Below are 25,383 nucleotides of genomic sequence, written 5' to 3' on the forward strand. Positions count from 1 at the left end.
CTGCCACCAATGTCCTCCCAACTTCTACCTATCTCTCCATCTCTCCTTCTCTCCCTCTCTAACCCTTTCTCTTTCTCTGTATTCTGTTTTTATTTTGGACATTGTAGCTTAAAATATTGCTACTGAAGGAATATATACATATCACTTCATCTCCTTTTAGCACCCAGTTATGACCCAATCTTAATGGGAAAAATAAATCTATCAATCATGCCAAAGATAGAGAGTTTTTTTTTGTTGTTGTTGTTCCTTTGTAAGACAGGAATGAGTTCTTGAGAAATTGTGAGGTTACTATTGAACCAGATTTCAGCAAAGTCTCAGAGATTTTTGTATGAGTTCTTTTAATTCTTAATTCTGTATAACATTTTATTTAAATACATTCAATTTTAAGATATTTACTAGTTACTAGTTACTAATTGATATCTATTGGTTCCTTATAATCCTTCACATAATTAAGTATGTGTATGTATATATTTAAGCATGAAAATGTATTCATTTATCAAACATCTTTATTTTTTATTATTTATTATTTATTTATTTTTAATTTTGGGGTCACACCTAGCACGCTCAGGATATACTCCTGGCTCTGTGCTCAGAAATCGCTCCTTGCAGGCTTGGGGGCCCATATAAGATGCCAGGATTTGAACTGGTGTCCGTCCTGTGTTGGCAGCATGCAAGGCAAACGTCTTACTGCTGTACTATTGCTTCGGCCCTATCAAACATTTTATAAAAGGAGCCAGAGAGATAGAACAAAGTAGACATTGGCTTTATATTTGGCTGACCTGGTTCAATTTCCAACATCACATATGGTCCCTGAGTACCACTAACAGCGTGTTATCCCTGAGCATGGAGCCATTGGTAAGCCCTGTGTACCATTGGGCATAATTCAACTCCCTTTCCCCCCTTCAAGTTAGCTTAAAATATACTTTAATTCTGGGAGTTGAAGAAATACCACAGCAGAAAGAGTGCTTGCCTTGCCAGCGGCCAAACTGGCCCAGGTTCAGGTTCGATCCTCAGTTTCCCATATGGTCCCGGAGCCTGCAAGGAGCAAATTCTGAGTGCAGAACCAGGAGTCATCCCTGAGTTAACCCTGAGTAACCTTCGAGTAACCCCGTGGGGGACCCCAAACAAAGAAAATACATATATTTTAATTCTGAATTATCTTTTAAAAAGTTATGTACTGTCCTGAGTAAAAGGTATCTAAAATAGAAGAATGTGACTAGACATACAGTACTACTTTCATGATTATTCCCTTAGGTTAAGTTTTTCTTTATCCTCTCTTTGCAGGGCTTACTCCAATTGAATATAATGGAAACAAACAGATCACAGGTGGCTGCATTTGTTCTCACAGGACTTACAGATATTCCAGAGCTTCAGATCCCCCTGTTCGTGCTTTTCTTGGTAATCTACCTCATCACTATGGTGGGCAACCTTGGACTTATTTATCTCATTTGGAAGAACCCCCACCTTCACACCCCCATGTACTTATTCCTGGGCAGTTTAGCCTTTGCAGATGCTTGGTCTTCCTCCTCTGTGACTCCAAAAGTGCTTGTGAATCTCTTGTCTAAGATTCACATGATCTCCTTGGTTGAATGTTTCACCCAATTTTATGTTTTTGCTTTCAGTGCTACCACAGAATGTTTTCTCCTTGTAGTGATGGCTTATGACCGCTATGTAGCCATTTGCAACCCTTTGCTTTATCCAGTGATGATGTCCAACAGAGTTTGTACTCGGTTGATAAGTGTATCATATATAATTGGTTTTCTGCATCCCATAGTTCATGTAGGATTGCTATTCAGGTTAACCTTCTGCAGATCCAATATAATACATCACTTCTACTGTGAAATCTTGCCACTTTTTACAATTTCTTGCACAGACCCATCTATTAATGCATCAGTACTTTTTATATTCTCAGCTTCTATACAAGCTTTTACTTTTATGACCATCTTAATTTCCTATACCCGGGTCCTCTTTGCCGTCCTGAAAAAGAAGACTGAAAGGGGCAGAAGTAAAGCTTTTTCTACATGCAGTGCCCATCTCCTCTCTGTTACTTTGTTCTATGGTACTCTTTTTTTCATGTATGTACGTCCTGGGTCAGGTCCGGATCAGTATCAGGATAAGATGTATTCTCTATTCTACACAATTATAATCCCTCTGCTGAACCCTTTTATTTATAGCCTAAGGAATAAAGAAGTTTTAGGATCTCTAAGAAAATTGACAAAGCAATAAATATTTTTTAAGAAAACCTTTATGACATATCTCATTTTAATGTTTATATAAAGCACAGTATCTGTAGTTTTGTACAAAGTAGAGATGCAATAATGTTAAATGAAGAGTATGCCTTTGTTGTAAATTATTTGGAGGAACAAAGAATTAATGAGAATGTTAAAGCAGACTCCACTCATTATTTTTTGTTATTATTATTATTATTTTTGGTTTTTGGGTCACACCTGGCGTTGCTCAGGGGTTAGTCCTGGCTGTCTGCTCAGAAATAGCTCCTGGCAGGCATGGGGGACCATATGGACACCGGGATTCGAACCAACCACCTTTGGTCCTGGATCGGCTGCTTGCAAGGCAAACGCCGCTGTGCTATCTCTCCAGGCTCTTTTGTTATTATTTTATTAGATGTGTTTTGGGGGGTCACATCTGTCAGTGCTCAGAGCTCAGAGTTTATTCTTGGAGGGAACAATGGACCATCAGGGGTCCTGAACATGTGCACAGCAAGCATCTTATTCACTGAACTATCTCTCCAGGCCTGTTTATTTTTTAGATAAAAAATTCGGAGGATTTTTTTTTGGTTTTATCCAGAGATTTTCAGGGCTTACCCCTGGCTATGTGCTGAAAAGATTACATGGAGTGCTAGGATTTGAACTTGGGTCAGCCAGGCAATTTAAAGCAACTTAATTCTTGCAGGATCTCTGATGCCCTGCTGTTTTAAATTAACTCTTTCCAAGGTTTAAAGAGAAACTAAATCCCCCAAGTTACTATTTATAATATGAATTACCTCTTGTGTTCCTGAATATAAACAATTTTAATTATTCACTCTCTTTTGAACTAATTGTTTTTAAAAAAGAGTCAGCCTTTATAAATTCTTTGTGAAAGATAATCATGATCTTCAAAAAAATTTGGTGCCCAAAATTAAATATAGGGAATTATACATATATGGAAAATGCTCTACCAGATGAACTATTTTCCTGGCTCTTAAATAATTCTTTTTATAATTTTATTACTTTGTTTAAATATCACAGTTTACATAGTTGCTCATAATACATTTGTTTCTGTCATTCCATATTCTGACATTGATACCACCACCAACATAAAATTTCTTCCACCATTGTTTCCAGTTTCCAACCCACCTCCAAGCCTGCCCTATAAACAGGCATGAAATACTTAATTTTATATGGTTTATAACTAAGTGGTAATTAAATTATTAGAAACTATTAAAAACTAGAGGAAAAATTGTGAAAATTATTATATTTTGCAAGGGGGTCATTAAGTTATTGTCTGAAGGTTTATTATTTTATTTTATTTTTTGTTTAGTTTTTATTTGTTTGTTATTGGAACATACTCAATGCTGCTCAGGGGTTATTCCTAGTTCTGCATTCAGAAATTACTCCTGGCAGGAGGACCACATAGAATGCTGGGATCAAACCTGGGTCTGCTGCATGCGAGGCAAATACCCTACACACTGTGCTATTGCTCTGGCCCCTATTATAAGACTTTCCTCAATATAGATAAAGTCATTTACTATGAGCCCACAACTAACATTCCATTCAATGATGAAAAACTGAAAGACTTCTCTAGAGCTAAGACAAGGCATAAAACATGCTTTGCCTCTTTGGCCAGGACTATTCAACATAGAATTGGAAGTATTTTCCATATTAATTAGACAAAAAGAAAAAAATAAAACACATCTATTTTGAAAAAATAGTCAAACTCACTATTTGTAGGAAACATGTTTATTATACTTAAAAAGTGCTGAGGTTGCTAAAACAAAACTATTTTACATAAAAAACAAAAAAGTCCCCAAACTTTTTGTTCATGTAGTTTTGGGTAACACCTGGTTATGCTCAAGGCGTACTCCTGGCTCTGCACTTAGGGATTGCTCCTGGTCAGCTTGATGTTCATATGGGATACTAGGGATCAACCCAGGTTGGCCATATGCATGACAGATGCCCTACTCAATACTCACTCTCTGCACCCCAATCAAATATAATTAAACAGTAAAATGGTAGTTTACAAAATCAGCAAGCAGAAATTTATAAAATTCCTATAAACAAACAGTGAAGAAGAGAGAGGGATGAGAGAGGAGAAAGAGGGAGAAAGAGGAAGAGAGAGAGAGGGAGAAAGAAAGGGAGAAAGAAAGGGATAGAGAGGAGGAGAGAGAGGAAGAGGGAGAGAGAATTCCATCTACAATTGTGACTCAGAAAATCAAGTACCTGGGAATCAGCTTAACAAAAGAGGTGAAAGATTTGGGGGGGGGCATATTCAGTGGTGCTCAAGGAGGTAAAAGATTTATCCAAAGAAAGCTATGAATAAATAATAATATATAGTAAGGAAGTCCAGAAGAAGATGGAAACACAGTTAAAGAAACAATACACAAATTGGTTGTATTTATATAAGAGAAAAATAAATCCCATTTACAACTGTGTGAAAATCAAGTACATAAGAATAATGAGGGAGGTGATAGATTTTAAGATAAAAATGATTGCTGGATCATATGGGAGCTCAATTTCTAGATTTTTGAGGAATAACCATATTGTTTTCCAGAAAAGTTGGACTAAACAGCATTCCCACTAACAGTGAATGAGGGTTCCTTTCTCCTCACATCCATGCCAGCAGTAGTGTTCTTGTTCTTTGTGATGTGTGCCAGTCTCTGTAGTGTGAGATGATAGCATTCCTAGGTATATATCCTAGGAGTGCAAAAAACAATATTAAAAAATGACCTCTGCAGTCCTCTGTATATTGCAGCACGATTTACAATAGCCAGAATCTGTAAACAACCCAGGTGCCTGACAACAGATGAGTGGCTAAAGAAACTGTGGTAAACAAATTTACTGAGGGGAGAGTAAATGATCATGCAAGGAGTCTATAGTTAATTCCATGACAGTATACTTCAAGGGTGGAGAAACCCTGTATTTCCTAGGTCAAGGGAATTCCCTCTATAATGTCCCCAATAGTTACTGTGCCTATGCAGGGGGTGGGAAGCACAAAACAATTCTTATATTCACTAATATATTTAATTATTGATTAATTTTTTAATTTTATTTTTTTGACTTCTTTATTTTGGTGTAGATATTGAAGTTGATGTCTCCAATTTTATTTTATTTTATCTTTCTCTTTCTTTTTGCACTCCGGCATGATTTGATTTCAGGACCCAGACTATTGTGTGCTGCTTGTCTTTTTTGCTGCATTGCTCACTGTATATTTTATTTGATATTTCTTTCTGTATTGTTGCGGTGTTTCAATGATCTTTTTCCTGTCCTCTCTCAAACTGAGGTTGAAAGCCTCTAGAAGGACTCCGCACAATTTCAGCTTATTTGATTTTTTTACCCTATTTTATTGCTTTTCTTTCCTTCAAACAAAACCACATAACTCAAACTATCTAGCTCCGCTTCTCAAATAGAGGGGGATACAAGGGAGGGTACCAGGACCAAACAGATATATGATCACAAGTAGTAAGCTAGACACAGAGGGGACCACTTACTCTAGCAGCCCAGGGGGTGAAGGTGGGAAATATGGATTGAAGGAAGGGAATGGGGGTGAAGGGAGGACAAATTTGGTGATGGGAATCCCCCTGATTCATTGCTAATATGTACCTAAAATACTACCGTGAAAGATATGTAAGCCAATATGGTCAAAATAAAAATTAAAAAATGTAATTTGATAATTAAAAAAAAGAAACTGTGGTACATCTACAAAATGAAATACTATTCGGCCATTAAGAAAAAGAAGTCATAAAATTCGCCTATACTTGGATGGATATGGAGAGCATTATGCTCTCATTATGTTGAATGAAATGAGTTAGCTGGAGAGAGATAGGCAAAATAGTCTTATCTGTAGGATATAAGAAAAATAAAAGACAGCGTGGTAATAATATTCAGAGACAATAGAGATGAGGGCAGGTAGGACCAGTTTATGATATGAAGCTTGCCACAAAAAGTTGTTAAGTGCAGTAAAAGCACTAAGTGCACTGACAACTACCATGATAACAATAGTGAGAGAGAGAGAAGCAGAATGCCTGTCCCAGAGATAGAAATTGGATGAGGGGAGGAAAATGGGGGACATAGGAGGTAGGAAAGTTGCATTAGTGAAGGGGATTGTACGTTCTATGACTGAAACTTAACTACAAATATTTCTGTAACCACAGAACTTAAATAAATTAGTAAAAAAATTAAATCATATTAAAAGAAATATAGATGATGCAAGGAAATGGAAAATATTTGAAGTTTAAAGGTGGGAATAATTAGTCTTATTAAAATGGCCATCAGACCCAAAGCAAAATACAGATTTAAGCAAGCATAATCAAAATCCTCCAATGTTTTTTTTTTATTACATTAAAATTATACTTCTTTGGAACCAAGAAATAGTATAGTGGATAGAATGCTTGCATAACATGAGGAAAACCACTGTTCAATCTCTGATACCCCATATGATTCCTTTAGTATTATCAGGAATGATCCCTGAGTGCAGAGTTAGAACTAAGCCCTACGCACTGCCACATGTGGCCCCCAAAACAAAATAAAAAAAAAAGAAACAGAAAAATGCTGATAAAATTTTTATGGAACCCTAATATAACTCCTAAATAGTCAAAGTGATTTACTATGAAGTTAATTATTAGAGTGAGATGCTAGAATGGAGCATAATCAATAGACCAGAATAATTGCCCAATATAAATGAAGATTTAATATATATTAAATATTTGCAAACACTAAGAATATTAAATAAATGGATAACAATAATCATAAATTAATAATTTATAATTAACACAATTTATATATTAATATTATATAGTGATTGCAATAATATAAAATATAATTAATAATTATTAAAATAGCAGTTTTTGATTAATTAATAATTAGTTGATGAACAATGTTAGGAAAATTGGTTAGCCAGGTATAGAAAATAAAATTGGACCATAATCTCATATCATATACAAATGGTAACTCAAAATGAATAAAGACCTCACTGTAGTACTTAAATCCAAAAAATGTACTTTAAAGAACACACCGGCATAATATTTCATCATATTGGTTTGTGGGTGTTTTTAAAGGTTCAACTCTATTGGCAAAGAAAACAGCAGCAAACACAAACAAGTAAAAGCAGAAGTGACTGACAAACTAAAAATGTTCTGAACTTCCCTAGACAATGCTAAAAAATTTTTTTATTGAATGCAAGAAAACATTTGTAATGGATAATACATACATCTGACAGCGTTTGGTCAAATCATTAATCTTTTTTGCTGAGTTTTCACATTTTTGTTTCCTGTAGTTCCAGTTCTACTACCTTCCTATAGAGAGAAAATTATGTGCAATGTGTGTTTAGTATTAGTTTAGTATATATAAAAACAAGTATTCACATGCTTGTTTTAATCCTTTTAGATGGTGTAGAGTTGAAAGATAAGTCACTTCAAAATTTATAATAAAATTTGTTGCAGCTTTCCCAGTGGGGCCATTGAAGAGTTTTAAAAAAATTTTGAGTGTGCACTTAGGCAAATGGCTTTAAGTCTAAGGCAAACTATTAAACTATTTTTATGAAAAGTTATGGCACTGGCTACATAGCTCAAGTTTTCAAACAATGAAACAAAAATACTTATAATGTATTATCAATCTAAAAGTAGCTTATGAGATATGTGTACTTGTAACATAACTTTATTTTAAAGTATCAGTTAATTAAAAATGAATAGACACAAAATGCTAAGAGCAGAGATTTAATCATAATTTTTTACTATCTCACTAGAGAAATCTTAAATTAGTTAATCAGGAAAAGACTGTCCAATAAGTTAAATAATCTGCTGATAGGTCTTTGCTATCTTTTCCAACAAACTAATCTTCTAATAACCTCTGTCCTTTCCAGGTTAGTCTAACTCCCATATCACAGTGTTTCTAACTGCAGAGATCTTTCATTTTGTACAACTACAACAAGGTCTTTTCTGACCACTGGATAGGATGCTGCCTAGTTTGCATCAATTATTCATTTTATTTTATTAAACTACCATGAAATTCAGAGTCAAAAAGTTGTTTATGGCTGTTTCTGTTATATAGTGTTGCAATACTCATCCCTTCACCAGTGTACACTTCTCACCACCAATGTGCCCAGTTTCTTGCCACCCTTCAAGCCTGCTGCTATAGCAGACACTTTTATTATCTTTCTCTCTTTTCCTCCCCTTTTAATGTCTATGCTGTGCAGAGGCTCTTTCAGATTTTGTTAATCATAATTTTCCAGGCATACAATATAAATGTTGATGCATTGAGTTCTTATCTTAGGATCCAGCCTCTGAAGAGAAAAATAGAACAAAAGTTTTGTAACTTTTCTCATTTTTTTGGTTTTGTTTAAAAAAAAAAAGTCTTCAGAGTCAATGCAGGCACTCAGCAAGAGTGAACCCTTCCCTTCCCCCAGAAAGGCACAGACAGAGGCCATGTGTCTCATGACAACATGAGATATATTGGGTCATGGAGAAGCCCTGTGTCCTAAGGAACCTCTTAGTAAAAGGAGTAGGAGACTTTGTGAGAGGTGCATCATTTCATTTGCACCACCTTGAGGATGGGGCAGGCTGTGATTGCTGAAGGGTGATTTTCTCCTCCAAAATGTGACAAAATGAGATTTCATTTACATTTTTGATATTGAATGCCTTGAATCAATTAAATTTATAGTTTAAAAGTCACATGGAGAAGTGATTAATTTTTCAGTACATACATGATGCTCATGCTTCAAACTCCACAGAGCAATTTATGCCACACTTATGTCATGAAACTTGTCCATGATCACTACATAAAAATCGATTAGAGCCAGTCCTGAAGTTTTATGAGTCACATTCAATGTGAAGCAAATGAAATCATTTCCCAGGATGTTAGCCATCTTTCTTGCTATGTTTCAGTAAATTTCCTGGAGCTAACATGACCCCCACAAATAAGAATTGAGACCTACAGAACTGCTCACACCCACTTCAGGTAGGAATAACAGGAAGTAGTTCTCTGGTTTTCTCCCAAATTTCACTGGTTACATATTAGAGTGTCCTCTGTCCTCCTTCTGCTGGAATGACTCCTAGACTCAGGTCAGCTCTTCTATTTGCCAATTTAGACAAGGTCAGGAAAAAGGCAACAAATAAACAGTCTAATAAAATATATTTAGGTTGCTGTCTCTAGAAGTAGTGAATTTGTTTATAACACACACTGGGAACATCGATGAAACTACCAACATAGAAGTCCTATAACTCTGTACTTCTGGCATTCTTATATAAGCATTTTCGTGTAGGCCTGATTTATGATGAACTGCATTTCTAGACACCCTTATTTGTCAAGAGAGTATAGGGTATGAATCTAAAATGGTAATACTTTATTAACACTTAGTCTTTCTGGTGGTCATTATAACAAGGTCTAGCCAAGACCTTCTGAGAGTTGACTGAACATAATAAAAGAGTGCTCCTTCAACAGTGCTCTTGGTTGCCAGAAACAATACATTTTTCTATTGTGTAAAATAAGTCCAAATGTAAAAGCAAAGAATGTCCTTAATCACTTTCACTCAAGAGATTATAAGTTTTTAGGCAATATTGACTTTCAATTTTCCTTTATAGGAAGGTGATTTTGGGCAGTTTGACATCTCCTTTTACCAGCACAATGTATTCTACTGGTTCCAAGACCTCATTTAAAGTATGATGACATTGGAAACCACCTGCTTTCCATCAATCTTAACTATTGACATTGGGAATTTTCATGCTCCCTCATGAGCTTAATGGTTCACATTGGGACCCCGATTATTTGCGTGATGTAACTGTGGGCAGATGGAAACATTATGAAGATCTTCTCTTACAAACACAGTTATGTATCTGGTCTAATACGGCTGTACAGTTCAGAAGCTCAGGAGAGGCCTGAGTCCTTGAGTATATCAGATGCCTTCCATGAGGTTCCCTATCCACTGACATGAATGGGAAAGCTTAGTTTTGGGTAAACAGTGGAACTTTGGAAGCAACATCTTGGATTCTCATTAATTTATGTGAGTCCTGAAGAGAGTGCAGAAAGAAGCATGCTTTTCATTGTGCTGGTCTTTCATTTGTCCTGGTCTTTAAGAAAAAAATTCCACACTTCTCTCAGGAAGAGGCACCCTGAGAGAGCTGCTGAGAGCTTTGCCATTGTGAGGAATAGCTCAAAAAGTGCTGCTAAGGCACAGTGGGGTCAGCTGCTGCCTGGCCTGCTCTTGTCAGCTGAGATGAGCTCAGAGAGCAAAGCAGTAGAGATACCAACACTTCTGAGAGTGAAGGAACTATGCACCGAAGAGAAAGTTGAGAGAGACTTGATGAACAGGGACACTGTCTTGCTGCAGAGTCAGAGACCAGGAGAGCTGCAACTCAGAGAGCACTTAACTGCCAAGGTCAATGCTAGCAGAGACTGGCTCTCAGGAGCTGCTAAGGTAAGTCCAGAGGTCCTGCAGAGTGATGAAACTGCCATTAATGCTGTCATCTAAAATGCTGTGATTGACCCCTAGGATTCAAGACAGTGTAGGCCAGAGAGATCAACTTTATGGCTATTGTTTTGCTTTTATTTTGTTTTGATTTATTTGTTTTTGGAGGGCCATACCAGGTGGCCCTTGGGGATTGCTCTCACTCTGCACTCAGAAAATACTCCAGGTTCAGGGGATGATATGGGATGCCAGGGATCAAACCTACATTCGTCCTGGGTTAGCAGCATGCAGGACAAGCATCCTACCACTGTGCTACCACACCAGACTCTGGCTATTGTCTTGTATGGAATTGATACCAGTTCAATTTCTGGAACATGGTTAAGGTCCTCTGAAAATGTTCAGGAATGAGACCAAAGCACAGAGCTTCGAGTAAGTCCTGAACAATCACAGGTATGATAACAGAACTCCATGCCCAAGATCTAAAAAGACTACTTTCTAAACTTAGATAAAGTGGCCCTGAGATTACTTCTTGGTAATATTCCAATATAGTAATATGTATCCTCAAGAAATTTGGTTTCTAAAATAAAGTTATTGAATCTCAGTTGACTAAAAATATATTTAAAATAAAATGACTAAAAGTAAGAGCTGAGCAATGCTAAAGCCAATAGGTCCCTTGACTTGCATTTGCCAAACTCTTCTGATCACCAACAACCTATATGTTGCGCAAAACAACACCTGTAAGGATGAATTAGTGTATATCTAGAAGTAAACCTAGAGCACTGTTAATTATCAATGAAAAAATGAATGTTAATGAAAAAAAGTTAATAAAAAGGTTAATGAGAAAACAATTTTCTGGTTTCTAAATGACAAAACAGATATGGCGCCCTACCTCTGTGCTACAGCTTCATCCCCAGGCTGAACATTTTTATTTCCACTCTGCACCTGGGACATTTTGATCCCTGGAACCCATACACATTTTTTTTCCTTTTCTCAGTTTGTAGGGAGACTATAACTATGAGGCAAAACCAGATATTTCATGTTCTATGGTTCTGCAAACAAAAAGTAAAAATTTTACCACTCCCTTTAACTTGGGAATGAAAATACATTTAGAAATTATACCCCAAAAGAGGTTTTTAACCAGAAATCACCTTTCTAATAAAGAAACATGTGTGACAGGACCCCCACCAAATTGCAGACCATTAATGTAACTGCTATTGGACTTGGATATCTTCTTGGAGGACCCACATGTTTTGGCAGTTCACTGGACACCCCTTGGAAGTTTGAAAAACTTTGACAGTTGGAGAGAGGGAGGGACAGTTGGAGGTAGAGACCTGAGCACAAGGCTTCTGCTCCTTGGCAGAAGAAAGCATTTCATCCCTAAGTCTTTTCTCAGAGACCGGCTAACTCCATTTTTCCTTTTGAGTCCCACAAAAATGGGGGGATGGGATGAGCTAGATTGTGGAATGGGAAAAGACCCCTTCAGAAATTTTCTGATTATCTTTTTCAAGTAATTTTGTGGAGGTCTTCGTTTCTCTTGCTGAAGATCACCAAGTTTCACTCACTGGCGTCTCCATTTCCTTGCAAGGTGTACAAGTTTTTTTTTTTTTTTTCCTCAGGCCTCAGGTGTCCTCTTCCCTGTGTCATAAGCAAGCTCCTGTGTTATTCCTCAGAGGGCAACTTTTCCCCCTGGAAAGTCAGGACTTGTAGCATCTCCCCTCTCCCCGACTTATAATCACCTTCTTATTATGGGAAGAAATACCTTCCAGCCTAGGGAACATCCATTCACCAAAATCACAGAAGGAAGATTTCTCTCATCTCTGGTCTATGACCCCAGGCTCATTTTGTGCTGGAGCCAAGAGAATTTCAGCCTCTTCAAACCTTGGAGTTGACCAATTTCAGATTAGATTTGATAAGAGCTGCTGTCTTGCTTTGTTTCTTCAAGGGGCATTTAACTGATTTTTTTTTTAGCAGTTAAGAGGTTAAGCACTTCTTATAAAGAGGTTTGCTCTCTTCAACCTTGTACCCAGGGCAAGGAAGTCTTATATGTAGAGAGAGAGGATAGCAGGGTAGATCTAGGTCCAAGTGGCTAGATTAACCATTTAGAACAGGAGAAGAAGCACCACTTTTGCATAGAAAACGAGAGATTGGCAAAGTGGGGAACACAACCCAGTGCTCTTCAAGCGAAATTGAAGGACAAGAAAGGGGAATAATGACAATTGGTCATTTTAATTCTTTTGTTTTGTTTTGTTTTGTTTTGTTTTGGGTCACACCCGGCAGTGCTCAGGGGTTACTCCTGGCTCTACGCTCAGAAATTGCTCTTGGCAGGCTCGGGGGACCATATGGGATGCCAGGTTCGAACCACCGTCCTTCTGCGTGCAAAGCAAACACCTTACCTCCATGCTATTTCTCCGGCCCTTGGTCATTTTAATTCTTAGTGACATGAGAATGAGAGACAGCCAGTCAGAGAATATGTAAATGACTAAAGGGTAGACCACTAGCATTTAAGAGGGGAGCCCAGCAAGGTGACCTTTCTCTTTAACCCTATGGCAGAACCAGATGGTGAAAGCCAAAGAACTTTGAAAAAATTTCTATTTAGGCCTACTTGTCTATGTAGAGTAAAACATCTGGGCCTGGGCTTTTGTTTTTGGGAAGAATGTTGATGGAATAAAACAAGTTTTGCTTTGGAGCTTACAACTTTCAGCTGATTTGAGATATAAGAAATTATATAGTCACTGTAAACCAGTAGCATATATTTGAATCACAATTAAGGCTTTTGTTTTTTGTTCTGGAAACAAATGTCTTAGTGCTAAGAGATTAATTTAGAGGGTTGAATACAGGCTAACTACTGACAGGTAAAGGATAACTCCAGGTGATAATTAAAAATAACAACCAAAGAGTAACTGTGTTTAATTATAATAAAGATCTCAGATCAGAATCACATAAGACTGCAGGAGTCAATGCAGTTTTTTTCTGCTTTCAAATCAATGAAACTCTGTAGATAGCACACAACAGTCTTAAATCATCCAGCAAAAACAAGTAACTGTGTGCAAATTATTGCCAACCAGAGAATCTCCTTGAGTAGGCCTCCCTGAAAGGAGAGAAACTCCTCCAAATCTTCAAATCAAGCCTTCCCAAGAATCACATTTTCCATGCATATATGGTTCTTGCTTTAGTTCTAGCCAGCCCTGAGTTCGACCTCTGGCACCCATGTGATTCCCCAAACTCCATCAGGAGTGAAACCCAGGAGATATTTTGGCATTTGTAAAAGTTCAAGATAAGACTAATTAAGGTCCAAGGCCTCACAATAAAATTTAGCACTCCCTTAAGTGCCTGAAATAATAAAATTAGGAATATTATCTGAAAGTAGGTTTTTAACTAGACATCAACTTTCTAACAAAGAATGCTATCTTTGTGTTGGACCCACACTGATTGCAGAGTGTTGCTTTCCTCATAGTTGTCACACTTTCATCATGAAATACCTACCCATTTTCTTTTAATTTCCAGACCTATATCTTATTTGTAGATCATAATATGCACATTTATGTTTCCTTCTTTTGATTAGAATTCATATCTATGTAAATTTTACACATGTGTATAACTAAATGATATTTTTCATCCTACTAACCTGCCTAATATCTGATTCTACCTAATCCTAATAACAATATAGAGAAATAGAAAAATATACTCTGATTCCAACAAGACTGACAGGATGCCCTCTATCTTGACATGACAGAGATGCCTAAGATCTCGAATTCCATAGTATGCGAGCAAGATGGGCATTCAGGTGACTCAGTGCTCATTGGCTTACCAAGAGCAATTCCAGATTTGAAAAGTGAAAACTGACACTTTTGTATTTATCATGGCAAAGAGGACTCTTATAGAAGGGAGATTTGCCTTCAATAGTCACCTCACTGCTTCTCTGCACACTCAATGTTGTGGGCAATGAAGAGTTAACACTTGGTCCAAAGAACTGAATTAATTGACACTTTCCAACAATCAATTTTTTATTTGTTATCATCTCTATTGATATACCCCCCTTTTTTGCCCTTTTCAATAATTAGCTTTAATTCTAATTTTTAGTACTCCCAAGTTAGGATCCACTAATAGCTATATGAGGAGTTCACCTTCTGTAGGCATCTCTCTGGGTGAGCAGTCTCCATTCTTAACAGGAAGCCCTGCTCACTGAACATTCCTGAGTGCATCTTCACAGATACTGGGATCTTAGTCTACCCGGTGACTGATTATTGCCTTCAGAAAATAAGCATCCAATACCCTATTGTGCCATACCTGGGAGAGAAATGAAAGAGAAACTAGTAACTTCCAAGATGACTTCACCCACATCTATCAGTCTTTATTTGAAATCACTCTCTATAACTGTCATTTTAGGTATAGCCTGAAACTTGATATCTAACATTCTGAAAAATATTAAACATGGTCTTGTTCCAAGGCCATACACAGACACCTTTGCCTATAAATCATCATGTTTATTGTGATATTTATTGATGCTTCATAGAATTATTTCAGGAAAGCAGAAGAGAAAAGGAAATGGTGAGAGAGGGAGCATTATTGCAGTCAGTCTTACAAAGCATTGTGTGACACATATTCCCAAAGCAGAAAGCATTAGTGTTGAATATACAGAAAGTGCACTGTTTTTTATTCACTGTGAGATGGACATAGCAAGGCCTAAGATTTTGACTTATGAAATACAAAATACTTGAATCAACAGTTTTCATCTAGTAAAATTAAAAAATATATTTTTATATATATCACAGTCAAATGAAAAGTAAAAGGTATCTTGGAAAATGAGATAGGGAATGGTTAAGCTCAAACACTGACTTCAAAAAGAGAAACTTTGAAATGAAGGCAATGGGATGTTGAAATCAAAGACAGGATAAAGTACATCAACCAAGGCTTCTATGTCCAGCAAACCTTTGCAAAAGGAAAGCAATATATGATACCAGATAAAACAAAATGTTAGCCATAATTCTACTGACAAGAATAAAAGAAGAGCAATAATTTTTTTTTTGCTCAAAAGCAATACTTTTGAAGAGCAATAGAGTTTTTTAGTTTTTAAAATACTTGTTAAACAGCATGTTTGGTCTTAAATGTGGTCATGTTTTTCAGAACTTTGGAACTGTAGAGATTTCAGAACCAAACATACTTTGGGAATGTAAATATCAAATATTAAAAATTTAATTTGCTTTCAAATTTTGATTGGTAAACTAGATATATAAATTTAAACATAGAAGTCTTTTGGTTGAAAAGAGTATTTAGTATTTTTTCATCCTTGAAAAATGTACAGAGCTAAAGACATATTAATTAAACTGAAAAAATGTACAATGTGATAAAAGTAAACCAGGCATATAATAAACTTAAATTATCTATCAGGGTTACTGCAAGGCAAAATCTGTGGTGAGGGAAAGTGGAGAGAAAGAAAATGCATCCTGAGGGTAAAGACTCATGAGAATCTAAAAAAATGAAAATTTTGGAAAACTGTAAATTTTACAAAGTTTGAATGGTGTACTCTGCAAGTATATATCTCACATAAATTGAGATGAAACCAGAAGGAGAAATTTTTCTTTATTATAGAATGCATTATTTTTGCTTGGTAAAATTGGAAGGAGGGAGATGGGAGGCACTGATGGTGGGAAGGTAGCTCTGGTGAAGGGAAGTGTTCTTTTGATGACTGAAACCCAGCTACAATCATGTATTTAATTGTGGTGCTTAAATAAAGAAAAAAAAGAATCTATTTGATACAATTAATTTTGTACTTACTGTGAACCCACCATTGGCTAGACTTGATGAAAAATGGGTAGAAGAAATGAACAGACACTTTGACAAAGAAGAAATACAAATGGCCAAAAGACACATGAAAAAGTGCTCCACATCACTAATCATCAGGGAGATGCAAATCAAAACAACGATGAGATACCACCTCACACCCCAGAGAATGGCACACATCACAAAGAATGAGAATAAACAGTGTTGGCGGGGATGTGGAGAGAAAGGAACTCTTATCCACTGCTGGTGGGAATGCCGTCTAGTTCAACCTTTATGGAAAGCGATATGGAGATTCCTCCAAAAACTGGAAATCGAGCTCCCATACGATCCAGCTATACCACTCCTATGAATATACCCTAGGAACACAAAAATATAATACAAAAACCCCTTCCTTACACCTATATTCATTGCAGCACTATTTACCATAGCAAGACTCTGGAAACAACCAAGATGCCCTTCAACAGACGAATGGCTAAAGAAACTGTGGTACATATACACAATGGAATATTATGCAGCTGTCAGGAGAGATGAAGTCATGAAATTTTCCTATACATGAATGTACACGGAATCTATTATGCTGAGTGAAATAAGTCAGAGAGAGAGAAAAAAATGCAGAATGGTCTCACTCATCTATGGGTTTTAAGAAAAATGAAAGACATTCTTTTTTTTTTTAATTTTTATTTTGATCATAGTGGTTTACATAGTGTTGACAATAATATTTTAGGTACATATTTACATAAAATCAGGGGGGATTCCCATCACCAAATTGTCCTCCCTACACCTCCGTTTCTGTCCTACCTCCCATTTCCTCTTCCCTCACCCCAGGTCGGCTAGAATATGTGGTCCCCTCTGTATCTAACCCATAACTTAGTAGTCTTGCACCTGTTTGGTCTTGATGCCTCCCTTAGTTTCCCCTCTAACTGGAGGCAGGACTAGCTAGTTCAAGTTGCGTGGTTTTGTTTGAAAAAGAGAAAAGTAATAAACTGGGGTAAGGGTCTAATACCCCGAAACTGGGCGGAATCCTTCTAGAGGCTCTCATCATCGATTTGAGAGATGGAGAAAAAGAAGGTGAAACACTCCACCAGTACCAAAAGAAGTGTCAAATATCCAGTGAGGGCTTGAGCTATATCGATAAGCACCACAAAAAAAAAGGCAAACAAACACACAAAAAAAAGCAAAACAAAAAACAAACAAACAAAAAAACACGCCATGGTCTTGAAATGAGAAACATGGCATAGCACATAACGAAAGAAAAGAAAGGAAGAGAAAATATAAGTATGATTGGGGACAATTTCAGTACTCACTCCCAAACAGAGAAATCGACCAAAATAGATAGGTGAATAAAAATAATAATAACAATAATAAATGGAGGTAAAAATATATATATAGATAATAACCAAGGTTTTGTGCTTTTTGTATTTTTATTTTTTCCCTCCTGCCCTGGCACAGTAAATATTGGGGTCATTCGAAAAGGAATTCACTTGGCCTAAGAGATATGGGGTTTCTCCGTCCTTGGAGCATACTCTCATGGGATCAACACTAGACTTTGGTCAGGAACCTTTACTCTCCCGGTGGTGTTTTTTTTTTTTTTTTTTTTTTTTGGTGTGTGGAAGACTTCTGTTCTGTGTTTAGAGGTCTCAGTATCTGCACAGATCCTGAGGTGGGACTTATGATGAAGTCAGTCTTTGTGGTTCTAGAGGTTCTGTTACCTCCGTGTCATTTTAATCCATCTTCTGTGGTTGGTGATCTTGGTCTTTGCACTGACCCTAGGGTGGCACCTAGGATAGCGTCTTTCTTTGTGCTTCCAAAAGCCCCGTTCCGTTACAATTTTCTTTGCTGGACCTTTGGGACTGGGGATCCTGATTACTGTGCAGGTCATAGTTCAAACCCTAAACTAGGGCTTTTTTTTTTTTTTTTTGGTCCCAAGATGTATACCGTCTGGTCGTAGTTCTAGCAGCCAGTCATCTATAAATCACGATCTTGGCTTTTGGACCTACCAAAGGGTGCCAAGACTTCTGGTTTTGTCTTGTCGTTAGCTGGTAAGGTAGGTTAATCTGCTCTAAGGTCAGAATGTTCGCATTTTCCTCATTGTCAGGATATCATGTTAGAGTTGGCCCTTGTTGTTGACCCCGCAGTATTAAGGCTGTCCCGGCTGGGATTTGTTTCTTGCCGCTGTTGTGAAGAACTGTGCCGTTTCTATGTCTGGGATCCAGGGTTCAAGGCTGGATGAATGGTATCTAATCACCTGAGGTCTAAGTTGATTCCACATGACATATTTTCAAGGTAGGAGATATCCCTGTATTGTAAACAACTATGAGTTCCCATCTCTAGTAGATAAGAGCTCTTTTTTTTTTATATGTAAGATTTCCCCTTTATTTGGTGTGCCTTTGCAGGGGGAAGTGGTGCTACATTATAATGTCGGTGTATTTGTGGATGGACAGAGGGGATAACAGAAACAGGTCACATACCCAAAAACGAGGAAAAGAAAAAAAAAAAAAGGAAATAAAAATGTATGTGCTCACAAATGTATATGTAGGACAAACATTTAAAAAATAAATAAATTAATTTAAAAAATTTAAAAAAAAATTTAAGGTGAGTTAGTGAGGTTTTTAAAGGACCAAAGTGGTGCAAAAGACTACCTTACATTTGGGGGAGAGCAGGTAAAGAGGTGGTGTATTACCAGTCTTATGCCTATGTTGGAGGTACAGTTTTTCCCATTGTTTTTTGGGTTTTTCTTGTGGTGTGTGGGTTCCCAGGCATCTTCCTATCACACCCCCTGACCTTCTTCAGATTGGTAAAAATTTGCGGCAGGGAGGTCTTGGAAGAGTTCTTGCGTTGGGGATACTTTTGGACCTAAGTCCAGTTTCAAGAAACAGTCCACGTTAGGGGGAGTTGGTAGGGAAGGCCGCACAGCATGAGTCCGCAGGGGAGTTGGCTGTCTTTTCTTGCAGGAGACGAGGTGTGGGTTTGACTGGGTGTCCCCTCGCCTGGGTGCTGGGTACTGGTTCGTTGGGTAGGAGGTCGGTCTTGATGCCTAATTAAGGACTGAGGGTGAAGAGTTTTAATATGGTGGGAGATCTGGATGGAATTGAGGGGTGAAGGGATAGTTGGATTTCCAGAGGGGAGACAGGGGAAGGTATATGGGAGGGGTATGCAGGGAGAGAAAAGAGAAAATACCTTAGAAAGAAAAGGAGAAGAGAAAGGGGGAAAAGTAAAGAGAAAAATAGAATTAAAAAAAAAGTAGTGAGAAGAGAGGAGAGAATAGCAAGGGAATGCTGGTTAGGTTGAATGTGTTCGAAGAATAGAGCCTGTAGTTTAAGTCTGTACATCGCAGGCACTGCTTCGGTGGTCTGACTGGTCACGTGCTTCAATTCCTAAAAGAAGGTATAACCTAGAGATAAAGTATATGTTAGAGAGTTTTCTCGTGGCCCTCTCGTAGTGCATGCTATGTATGGTATCTCGTGTGGTATCCCGAGTTGCCATCTTAGTTTGTCCGCCCTTTGTATCCAAGGGCGCCTGTGGACAGAAAAGCTGAGAGGTTATTTAGAATATAGTAAGATAAAGGCATTAAAACATAGTGTTATGGTATGTTGCCATTGCAGTCGTGATTTCCCTTGGTGTTCTATACTTGTGTTCCTGTATACGAACTCTAAGGGATTATTGTGGGCCTTTGTTTTGGAAGTCTGATTACATACCTGTTCTCTTAATGCTGTTGTTTCTGTTGTTGCTGTTTTCTTTGTGGTATAATGTGTTGTCAAGTGTTTGTGTTGCTCCTTTTTCATGAATTTTGGACACTGTTCCCACGTATATGTTGAGTATTACAGTGTTCGAAGTTTCTACCCTGTTAAACCCTGTTATTTGATTGTTAGGTATTAGTTGTGTATAAACTATATGTTCTAGGTGTTTCAGAATAGTGCCACCATTCTGTGTTTATCTTTTGTCTTCTGACTTACTTCGTTTAACATAACATGATCTAAGTCCATCCATGTTGCTGCAAAGTCTGTGATTGTATCATTTCTGACTGCCATGTAATATTCCATTGTGTATATGTACCACATCTTAATGATCCATTCATCTGTTGTTGGACATCGAGGTTGGTTCCACGATTTGGCTATTATACTGAGTGCTGTGATAAATAGTGGGGTGCATACGTATTTTGGAATGAATGCCCTTCCATCTTGGGGGTATATGCCTAGGAGAGCAATTGCTGGGTCAAATGGCAGCTCAATTCTGAGTTCTTTGAGCACTCTCCAGACTTTTCTCCATAGATGTTGGATTTGGGGGCATTCCCACCAGCAGTGGATGAGAGTTCCTTTCATACCGCATCCCCGCCAACAAAGGTTGTTTCCATTATTTTTGATGTGAGCCATCCTCACTGGTGTATGGTGGTATCTCATTGTTGTCTTGATTTGGATCTCTCTGATGATGAGTGAAGGTGAGCATGTTTTCATGTGTTTGTTGGCCATCCTTCTGTCTTCCTCAGAGAAGTGTCTATTCATTTCATCTCCCCATTTTTTTATGGCTTTATTTGGTTTTGAGGTTCTCAGCTTTCTGAGTGCTTTGTATGTTCTAGATATCAGGCCTTTATCTGATATGTCGAGTGAAAAGATTTTTTCCCATTTTGTTAGCTGTCTTCTTGCGTTAAGTAGGGTTTCTTTTGCCATGCAAAAGCTTTTTAGTTTGATGTAGTCCCATTTGTTTATATTAGATGCTAACGTTCTTGCCATTGGTGCTCCATTCTCAAAGACCTTTTTGATATATAGGTCTTCGAGTGTTCTGCCTATTTTATTCTCGATAAACTTTATAGATTCGGGTCTGATTTCAAGGTCTTTGATCCATTTTGAGTTGACTTTTGTATAAGGGGTGAGATATGGGTCGATTTTCACTTTCTTACATGTGGTTTTCCAGTTGTACCAACACCATTTGTTGAATAGGCTTTCTTTGTTCCATTTCAGATTCTTGCCTCTTTTATCAAATATTAGTTGGCTGTATATCTGGGGGTTTATGTCTGGGAATTCTGTTCTGACCCACTGGTCTGAGGTCCTGTCTCTGTTCCAGTACCATGCTGTTTTAATTACTATGGCTTTATAGTATAGTTTCAAGTTAGGTAAGGAGATGCCTCCCAGCTTCTTGTTTTTCAATATGTGTTTGGCTATCCTGGCTCTTTTGTGGTTCCAGATAAATTTTGTGATTGATTGTTCTATTTCTTTAAAGAATTTTGTCTGGATTTGGATAGGGATTGCATTAAATCTATATAGAAGTTTGGGTAAGATAGTCATTTTGACTATGTTAATTCTACCTATCCATGAGCATGGGATGTTCTTCCATTTCTTTAGATCGTCTTCAATTTCTTTCTGAAGTGTTTTGAAGTTTTCCTGGTATAGGTCTTTCACTTCTCTTGTAAGGTTGATTCATAGATACTTGATATTTTTTGATACTATCTTGAATGGAATTGTATTTTTAATCTCTCTCTCCTCAACTTCATTGTTTGTATATAGAAACGCTACTGTCTTTTGTGTATTTACTTTGTATCCAGCCACTTTGCTGTATTGGTTGATTGTTTCTAGGAGTTTTACTGTGGACTCTTTAGGGTTTTTGATGTAGATCATCATATCGTCGGTAAATAGAGATAGCTTGTGTTCCTCTTTCCCTACTTGAATTCCTTTGATTCCCTTCTCTTGTCGGATTGCTATTGCTAGGACTTCTAAGGTTATATTGAATAAGAGTGGAGAGAGTGGACAGCCTTGTCTAGTTCCTGACCTTAGTGGGAATGCTTCTAGTTTCTCGCCATTAAGTATAATGTTGGCTATAGGCTTTTCATATATAGCTGTAACTATCTTGAAGAAGGTTCCTTCTAATCCTATTTTGCTGAGTGTCTTTAACATGAAAGGATGTTGGATTTTGTCAAACGCCTTCTCTGCGTCGATTGATATGATCATGTGGTTTTTGTCTTTCATGTTGTTGATGTGATGTATCATGTTGATTGATTTGCATATGTTGAACCAACCTTGCATTCCTGGTATGAATCCCACTTGGTCGTGATGAATGATCTTTTTGATGAATTGTTGGATTCGGTTTGCTAAGATTTTGTTAAGTATTTTTGCATCTATGTTCATTAGAGAGATTGGTCTGTAGTTTTCTTTTTTGGTGGTGTCTTTGCCTTCTTTGGGAACGAGTGTGATATTAGCCTCATAAAAGGAGTTGGGGAGGATTCCTGTTTTTTCTATGGTTTGGAAAAGCCTATGGAAAAGTGGTAGTAAGTCTTCTTGAAATGTTTGATAGAATTCACCTGTAAATCCATCTGGGCCTGGCCTTTTGTTCTTAGGGAGTTTTTTAATTACATCTTCAATTTCCTCTGAGGTGATTGGACTGTTTAGACTTTCTAGATCTTCCTTTTCCAGACTTGGAAGAGGGTGTTTGTCCAAGAATCTGTCGATTTCTACTGGGTTCTCTAGCCTAGTTGAGTATAGTTGTTCATAATATGATCTCATGATATGTTGTATTTCTTTGGGTTCTGTTGTAATCTCTCCCCTTTCATTTGTGATCCTACTGATTTGGGTGTTTTCCCTCTTTTTTTTGGTGAGTTTTGCCAATGGTTTGTCTATCTTGTTTATTTTTTCGAAAAACGAACTCCTGGTCTCATTGATTTTTTGTATTGTTTTCTTAGTTTCGATGTTGTTTATTTCTGCTCTGGTTTTTATTATTTCTTGCCTTCTGGTTGTGGTTGGATTTCTCTGTTGCTGTTGCTCCAATTCTTTGAGGTGATCTTTTAAACTGTTGGTTTTGTTATTTTCCTGTTTCTTGACATAGGCTTGTATTGCTATGAGTTTCCCCCTAATTACTGCTTTTGCTGTGTCCCATAAATTTTTACATGTTGTCTCTTCATTGTCACTTGTCTCAAGGAATCTTTTTATTTCTTCCTTGAGTTGTTCTTTGATCCATGTGTTGTTGAGCAGCATGTTATTTAATCTCCAGGTATTAGTTTTTCTCCATTGCTTCTTCTTGATATCAATTTTAACCTCTGTTACATAGTGATCTGAAAGGGTACTTCTAATGATCCTTACCTTTGTGGTCTTATATAGGTTGGCTTTGTATCCTAAGACATGGTCTATTCTGGAGAAGGTTCCATGTGGGTTTGAGAAGAATGTGTATTCTGCTTTCTGGGGATGAAGGGCTCTATATAAGTCTATTATCCCTAAATCTTCTAATTTTTCATTTAGAGCTCTTATTTCTTTGCTATTTTTCTGTTTGGTGGATCTGTCCAGTGGTGATAGTGGAGTATTCAGGTCCCCTACTATTATCACATTTCCCTTCATGTGTTTCTCTAGGTTTGCCAGTAGTTGCCTCACATATTTTGCTGACTCTAGATTAGGTGCATATATATTGACCAGGGTTAGTGTTTCTTGATCTAATGTTCCCCTGATCAGTAAGTAGTGACCCTCTTTGTCTCTGATCACTTTCTTGAGGTTGAATACAATTTGGTCTGATATAAGAATTGCTGTCCCTGCTCTTTTTTGTTTTCCATTGGCCTGGATGATTACTTTCCATCCTTTTATTCTAAGCCTGTGCTTATCCTGTAACTGTAGGTGTGTTTCTTGTAGACAGTAGATGTCCGGTTTATTTTTCCTAACCCAGTTCTCTACTATGTGTCTTTTAATTGGAGAGTTTAGTCCGTTAACATTTAGGGAAATTATTGATAGAGAGGACTGTTGTGCAGTTGTATTGTGTGGGGTGGTTGTTGTTACAATCGGGGGTTTGGATTGTGTAATTCGTCTCTGAGTAAGTCGCTTAGGATCGGCTTAGTTTGCACAAATAGTTCAAGTTCGTTCATATTTGAGAATGTTTTTAGTCTGCTCTCCCATATGAATGATAGTTTTGCTGGGTATTGGACCCTGGGTTGGAAATTTCTTTCATTCAGTCGTTTAAATATGTCATTCCACTGTCTTCTTGCTTGAATTATTTCAAATGGGAGATCTGGTTTGATTCTTATGTCCTTTCCTTTGTACTTGAGGGTTTTTTTCTCCCTTATTGCTTTCAGGAGTTCCTCTTTCTCTTTGTTTTTTGCCATTTGGATTATTATGTGTCTTGGTGTGGGTTTATTAGGGTCTATTTTATTAGGGACTCTCTTGACTTCCTGGATTTGTCTTGAATTGTCTTTCCAGAGGGTGGGAAAGTTCTCTGTTATTATCTCCCTGACTACCTGTTCTTCCCCCTTCCCTATTTCCTCCCCTTCTGGTATACCCACAATTCTTAGATTGTTTCTTTTGTCTTTGTTCATTAGATATTGGATTTTTCCTTCCAGTGCTTTGCCTTTTATTTCTTTGTTGGTTTCTTGATCATTTTTTGATTGCAGTTTTCCTTCGAGTTCTTCGATGTGCTTCTCCAACTCTGTGTTTCTGCTCGTAAGGCTTGTTACTTTGTCTTTTAAATCCTTCACTTCTTTTTGTATGGAATCTCTCATGTTCTTTGACATTTCTTCTTTAATTTGGCTGATTCTTTCATCCATGGCTTTCTTATACTCGGTTGCTAGGGTTTCTTTCATCTGTTTTAGTAATTCTTGCATTTCCTTCCTCATGACCGCTTTTAGGTCTTCTTCCCATGAATCTGTGCGTTTTGGTGGACTTGGAAAATTGATAGGGTTTGTCATGTTGTCTCCCGTTATTAGGGATCTCCTTGATTTACGCATAATTCTTTGTATTTAATGGTGTGTTTTGGATTGCTGTGGCTTCTAATTTCGGCCTGCTTTGGTCCCCTTCCTGAAGGTGTTTCTAGAGGGTGCTGTTGGGTGGGCTTGTTGAACCTAGCTCTTTCTCCTCCCCTTTGCTACCTAGAGTTCAGCCTTCCTGCAGTGGGTATTATAGCTTTTCTACTCCTTATTTCTGTCAGCGGTGCAGTTCCACTCCTGGCCACACTGGTTGCTGGCGCTATTGAGCCTAGCTCCCAATCCCCCCTCCTTTCTCTGGGAGTCAATGGAGCTCTGCCCCCTCC

At 37.5% G+C, this 25,383-nt stretch overlaps 1 protein-coding gene across 1 annotated transcript; it reads left to right on the forward strand.

The window, feature by feature from the left end:
- Positions 1 to 1,302: 1,302 nt before the first annotated feature.
- Positions 1,303 to 2,226, forward strand: LOC126025959 (olfactory receptor 5AC1-like). Its single transcript, XM_049785674.1, has one exon. The coding sequence runs from the start codon at positions 1,306 to 1,308 to the stop codon at positions 2,224 to 2,226; it is 921 nt and encodes a 306-aa protein (XP_049641631.1). The 5' UTR covers positions 1,303 to 1,305.
- Positions 2,227 to 25,383: the final 23,157 nt, after the last annotated feature.

Source organism: Suncus etruscus, chromosome 13 (assembly GCF_024139225.1).
Source record: "Suncus etruscus isolate mSunEtr1 chromosome 13, mSunEtr1.pri.cur, whole genome shotgun sequence".
Classification (NCBI taxonomy): domain Eukaryota; kingdom Metazoa; phylum Chordata; class Mammalia; order Eulipotyphla; family Soricidae; genus Suncus; species Suncus etruscus.

Bases quoted from the DNA above. Each gene is read 5' to 3' on its own strand.
- LOC126025959 (XM_049785674.1), top strand. From the start codon at position 1,306: ATGGAAACAAACAGATCACAGGTGGCTGCATTTGTTCTCACAGGACTT.